This window comes from Spea bombifrons (assembly GCF_027358695.1).
Source record: "Spea bombifrons isolate aSpeBom1 chromosome 9 unlocalized genomic scaffold, aSpeBom1.2.pri SUPER_9_unloc_1, whole genome shotgun sequence".
Taxonomy (NCBI): Eukaryota; Metazoa; Chordata; class Amphibia; order Anura; family Pelobatidae; genus Spea; species Spea bombifrons.
This window is the reverse complement of record NW_026520964.1, coordinates 32,977-39,333: the sequence shown is the minus strand read 5'-3', so window position 1 is coordinate 39,333 and position 6,357 is coordinate 32,977. Positions and strand designations below refer to the sequence as shown.

At 43.4% G+C, this 6,357-nt stretch overlaps 1 protein-coding gene across 1 annotated transcript; it reads right to left on the bottom strand.

Annotated features, from left to right (window-relative positions):
* Positions 1 to 5,302: 5,302 nt before the first annotated feature.
* LOC128472186 (40S ribosomal protein S3a-like) lies at positions 5,303 to 5,799 on the bottom strand (the record flags this gene model as incomplete). Its single annotated transcript, XM_053454225.1, has 1 exon — positions 5,303 to 5,799. A coding segment is annotated over one exon (474 nt), but the record flags the coding sequence as incomplete, so codon positions are not given.
* Positions 5,800 to 6,357: the final 558 nt, after the last annotated feature.

The window sequence follows — 6,357 nt, the reverse complement described above, 5'->3', positions numbered from 1 at the left end:
GCCTTATTTTTCCATAGTTGACTATAATAAAGCATTATATTATTTACTTTGTGTTTGTGTATTTATTGTGGGAAGGGGGGTAAAGAGGGCGTCGCATTGGCGCTACCTCAGTCAAGAAAGCCCCAGGCGAGAGTATGGAGCAAGAAGGGCGCATGACTGAGGGGACGACAGGCAGCCCTCTCCCCCTCCCGTTTTCCTGTTTTTTAGTAAATTTGCTGAGTCAGCTAGGGGGGCCGGCGGGCAATGTTGATTGACGGCCCTGAGCTGACGATTGATAGGTGTGCATCACCTTACTGTGCTTAGGGGTGGGGGTCACTATATATATGGGAGCCCACCCCATTTAGGTCACTTTTTCGATTGACCAGGAAAGCTTTCCCTCCCTCCCACCCCTCTTTTTTCTGTTTCTTGGCGGTTGGTTATCAAGCTGGCATAGCGCAAGGGTTAACCACCTTAGGTGTGGTTTGACCCGTGGTGCACAGGCCCTCGGCCTAAGTGCAGGACACTCCTTGGGCTTGTGCCTTGGTGAATCCTAGTCGTGACAATGGCTGCCGTGCAGGGGACGCCGGTGGTCTCTACGTTTTTACGGTTTTACGCCTGTGCCAGCCGGTTCGGTTGTTTACAATTTAGGGTTACGATTTGTAGCCTTTATATTTGGTTTACAATTGTTAGTTTTAAGGCTTGCACGTGTCATAAGTAAGTCGGGTGGTGCGGCACGTGCATTGCTATATTATATACTATGTTATATGTGTTTACAAATAAAGTTCATTTTACTATGAATAAAGTTATTTATATCTGTGTCACGGTGTGGAAGGCGTAAAGCGGACTGCACCGTGGCCTTATTTTTCCAAAGCATTATATTATTTACTTTGTGTTTGTGTATTTATTGTGGCAAGGGGGGTAAAGAGGGCGTCGCATTGGCGCTACCTCAGTCATGGTTATGTATGAGTCAGGAGCAGGCAGGGATCATATTTCCATGGACAGAACCAGAGTCCAGCTGCTTGGTAAAGTGTACCACCTAGGTGCCATACACTCTGTGTTTTGAATCCTGCAGACTTCTGTATTGTGTTAGCAATTATTGTTATAATTGCCATGCGTGTATAGATACCTATGGTGTTAGAGTGGCCGTATGTATTGTTTTAGGGTGCATATAAATATATCAGGCATCATATTTCCACATTTGAGGACTGGCCCCAGCTACGTGGTGGTTTAATGGTAAGTTGACCTACCTAACGTACAGATGATCATTAGTTCAAACCTTGTTGGGACCTGTATCGTGGAAAAGTTTTATAATCTGTTTATATATATATATATTTTTTAATATATGGTATTGAAAAATCCAAACCACAGTTGACTGGTGGCATAATGGTAATGCGACCTGCCCGGCATATAACGGGTTTGTTCCCCGAGGGCCTCTATGTTGTGAGTAAGTATGTTGCAGTGTATATATTTATTTATATATGGTAATGCTGTATCTAGTGTTTTAGAGGCTCTTTATCGTGTTAAAGTGTGAGTAATGTTTTAGAGAGGTTATATAATAGTTTATGTCAATGAGGAGAAAACAGGGTCATATATCTATGGTGATATCCCAAAGGACCTGGTTGTTTGATTGTGTAACGGTAATGTGACCTACTTGTTACATAAGGCATTCTTGGTGCGAACTTCAATGGCTTCTTTATTGCGTGTAAGTATTTTGCAGTGTATATATTTATTTATATTTGGTATTGCTGTATCTAGTGTTTTCGAGGCTCCTTTATTGTGTTAGTGTGAGTATATATTGTTACAGTTGCTGTGTGTATATATGTAGGGTGTATGTAATGTTTTAGAGAGGGTATATGTCAGTGAGGAGACAACAGGGTCATACATCTACAGCAAAGCCTCAGTTCTCTGATCGCGTAGAGGTAATGTGCCAATGTGCCTTTCCTGTTGTGTAAGGGGTTCGTGATTTGGACCCCACTGACTTCTTTATCGCCTTTAACAGTGTATATATTTATTTATATTTGGTATTGCTGTATCTAGTGTTTTCGAGGTTCCTTTATTGTGTTAGTGTGAGTATATATTGTTACAGTTGTTGTGTGTATATATGTAGGGTGTATGTAATGTTTTAGAGAGGGTATATAATAGTATAATGTCAGTGAGGAGATAACAGGGTCATATATCCATGGCAAAGCCTCAGTTGTTTGATGGCGTAGAGGTAATGTGCCCTACCTGTCAAGTTAGGAGTCTTTGGTTCAGACCCCAATGGGCTCTTTATTGCATGTAAGTATTTTGCAGTGTATATATTTATTTATATTTGGTATTTCTGTATCTAGTGTTTTCGAGGCTCCTTTATTGTGTTAGTGTGAGTATATATTGTTACAGTTGCTGTGTATATATGTAGGGTGTATGTAATGTTTTAGAGAGGGTATATGTCAGTAAATGTAAGTGAGGAGAACACAGGGTCATGGCGGCACATCGCTTCCTATTCCCTGGTAATGGTAATATGCCTCGCTTGATGTGCAAAGGGGTTGCCGGTTCATATCGCGTTACATGTTTTAGTGTTAAAGTGGAAGTATGTATTGTTATAGTTACTTTGTGTGTATATATATATATATATATATATATATATATATATAGTGTTAGAAATGCATAATTTTAAAGGGCATGTATCGTGTTAGCGTAGGTGCATGTAAGTATTTGTGAGTCAGGAGATGATAGGCATCATATTCCTTAGGAGAGGAAACAACAGAGCCGGTTGCACACGTGGTGGCGTAAAGGTAAGGTAAGGTAAGCAGCCCAACATTCAAAGGGTCGCTGGTTTGAATCCAGATGGCTACAAGGTGGTGTTAGTGAATAATTGTTGAATGTATATATTATTTTAGAGTAGGGGAGTATATGTAAGGATATGTGAGACAGGAGAAAACAGCGACATATTTCCACGCCAAAAAAGCAAAGCAATCTGCCTGGTGGTGTAAAGGTAAAGTAACCTGCCTACCATACCAAGGATCGATGGTTTGAATCCTAATGGATCCTCTGTGGTGTATATGTTATTTTAGAGTAGGGGCATATATATAAGTATATGTGAGTCAGGAGAAAACAGGGTCATATATCCACGGCAAGAAAGCAAAGCCAACTGCCTGGTGGTGTAAAGGTAAGGTAACCTGCATACTATACCAAGGATCGCTGGTTCGAATCCTGATGAATATATTGTTTTAGAATAGGGGCATATATGTAAGTATATGTGAGTTGGGAGAAAGCAGGGTCATATATCCACGGCGAGAAAGCACAGTCGGCTGCTCGGTGGCGTGAAGGTATAGTTACCTGCCTGACATACAATGGATCGCTGGTTCGAATCCTCATGATGACTTCTGCACGTAAGTACGCAGTGTGGCTCTGCTTGTGTGCGCTAGTGGATGGTGTTAAAGTGGCTCTGTGGCACTCTAACATCAGACACTTACATACACATCTACAGCCTCACCTACATAGCCGGTTGCAGATAACACTTGAAGGTTGCGCTAAGCCGTGTGTCCTTGCACGCAGTGACCAAAAACACTGGTTGCGGAAAAGGTTTCGGAATGTGTGCGCATCCGCTTGACCCGTTCATGTGCGTGCACAGTAGCCCACACAGCGACTTACATGGAGAATCATCATGGCGGATACGATACCGGAGATCCGGAGTATGATGGGGCATCACCGGCAGCCACCCCTTTGCCTTCTCTCTGCTTCTTTCGGGACAGAAACAAACACAATATATTACTTTGTATATTGTGAGACAAAGACCCCCTTCAGGGGGTTTTACTCACTTCAGGGGGGGCGTGGTCATGGGAGCATGTCCCCCACCATCCATGCAACATGTATAAAGTATAACTAAAGTAACATGAATAGAGTATAAAGGTAACATGCAATAGAGTATAAAGAAAAACAATAATTGAAACACTTAATTAAAACACTTAATTAACAAAGTAATTAACCTTAGTAATAAGATATCTAAGTGGTTTACTATACTTTGTTAATTAAGTGTTTTAATTAAGTGTTTCAATTATTGTTTTTCTTTATACTCTATTGCATGTTACCTTTATACTCTATTCATGTTACTTTAGTTATACTTTATACATGTTGCATGGATGGTGGGGGACATGCTCCCATGACCACGCCCCCCCTGAAGTGAGTAAAACCCCCTGAAGGGGGTCTTTGTCTCACAATATACAAAGAGTATATTGTGTTTATTTCTGTCCCGAAAGAAGTAGAGAGAAGGAAAGGGGTGGCTGCCGGTGATGCCCCGTCATACTCCAGATCTCCGGTATCGTATCCGCGGTTTTGTATCCGCCATGATGATTCTCCATGTAAGTCACTGTGTGGGCTACTGTGCATGCACATGAACGGGTCAAGCGGATGCGCACACATTCCGAAACCTTTTCCGCAACCAATGTTTTCGGCCACTGCGTGTGAGGACACACGGCTTAGTGCAACCTTCAAGTGTTACCCGCAACCTTGTCCGCAACCAGCTATGCGTATGCAGGTGAGGCTGTAGATGTGTATGTAAGTGTATGGTAGAGTGCCACAGAGCCACTTTAACACCATCCACTAGCACACACAAGCAGAGCCACACTGCGTACTTACGCACAGAAGTCATCATGAGGATTCGAACCAGCGATCCATTGTATGTCAGGCAGGCAACTATACCTTCACGCCACCGAGCAGCCGACTGCGCTTTCTCGCCGTGGATATATGACCCTGCTTTTTCCCGACTCACATATACTTATATATACACGCCCCTATTCTAAAACAATATATTCATCAGGATTCGAACCAGCGATCCTTGGTACGGAAGGCAGTTTACTTAACCTTTACACCACCAGGCAGTTGGTTTTGTGTTCTCGCCGTGGATATATGACCCTGCTTTCTCCCGACTCACATATACTTATATATACGCCCCTATTCTAAAACAATATATACACCACAGAGGATCCATCAGGATTCGAACCATCAATCATTGGTAGGGAAGGCAGGTTACTTTTCCTTTACACCACCAGGCAGTTGGTTTTGTGCTCTCGGCGTGGAAATATGTCACTGCTTTCTCCTGACTCACATATACTTATATATACGCCCCTACTCTAAAATAACATAGACACTCTGTAAACATTAACACCACAGAGGAGCCAGCAAGAGTCGAACCAGCAACCCTTGGTATGGTAGGCAAGTTACTTTACCTTTACACCACCAGGCAGTTGGTTTTGCGTCCTCGGCGTGGATATATATATATCTACATTTTATATATATATATATATATATATATATATATATAAAAATATATATTTTCTTTACAGGCTCTAATTCAGATTATGCATCTCAGACAGATTCCTGAAGTGGGGGTTCATATCCATCAGCCCGCTCTACTTTGGCGCCTGTCTCATCTCCTGCAGGCTTCCCAGCACCACCGCCTTCACCATGTAGTTTCATAAGTTTGCCCAGCTCAAACTTTGGCTTTTTCAGCATCTTCACTTTGCGTACATACACATCATGTAGAGGATAGATGGACTGGCAGGCCTTTTCAATGTCTTTGCCGATACTGTCTGGAATTAGCTTGTTAACAACTTCTTTCAAGTCATTTGTCTGCACTTCACGAGTCATGATTTCCATCATCTTCTTGCGGATCTGACGCACTTGCTGATGCTGGGCATAAGAAGTCTTTCTAATCTGGTTGTTACGCTTTTTGGTGAATCCAACACAGAATAGGCAAAGTAGGTAGCCATCTGTGGTCTTCACATCAACGTGAGCCTCTCTGCATGGATATATGACCCTGCTTTCTCCTGACTCACATATACTGATGCCCACGTAGTCTGCATGGAACGGAGGGGGCCCTGACAGGGGTGCAGAGCAGGGCTAGGTCAGGGGGTCAAAGAAAGTTCAACGGGGAGGGGGAGGAAGTGAAGGGGGTATATAAGGTTGGTGCGTAAGAATGTTCTGGGCTTTTTGTTGTGCCAGCCTACCCGGTTCTGTGTTTCGTTTCAGGATTCTGTCACAGCCGGGGGGCGGTAGCTTGCCAGGTTGCCGGGGGGTGTTATGTGGTTATTGCCACTGGTGTTAAAGTGTCGGTGGGAGGTTCCTGGCTGGGCAGTTGCTGGAACCTCAGGTGGGGGAGGGGCATCATGGTATGCCCTCCCATAAGGTGATGCTTACAGTTTGGCCCCGGTTGGTCCTGGCAAGCTTTCGGGTGTTTTATTGTATTTGGGTCATTGCCGTGTTAATGCACCTTCGTAAATGTTTACAGGTTGCGTGGCATTGACGTTAATAAATCGTCTGTGGCCTTTATTCATCCCACATCTGGTGTCCGTGTTTTTATTGGGGGGTTAACCAGGATGACATAGCCCGAGAGTCGAG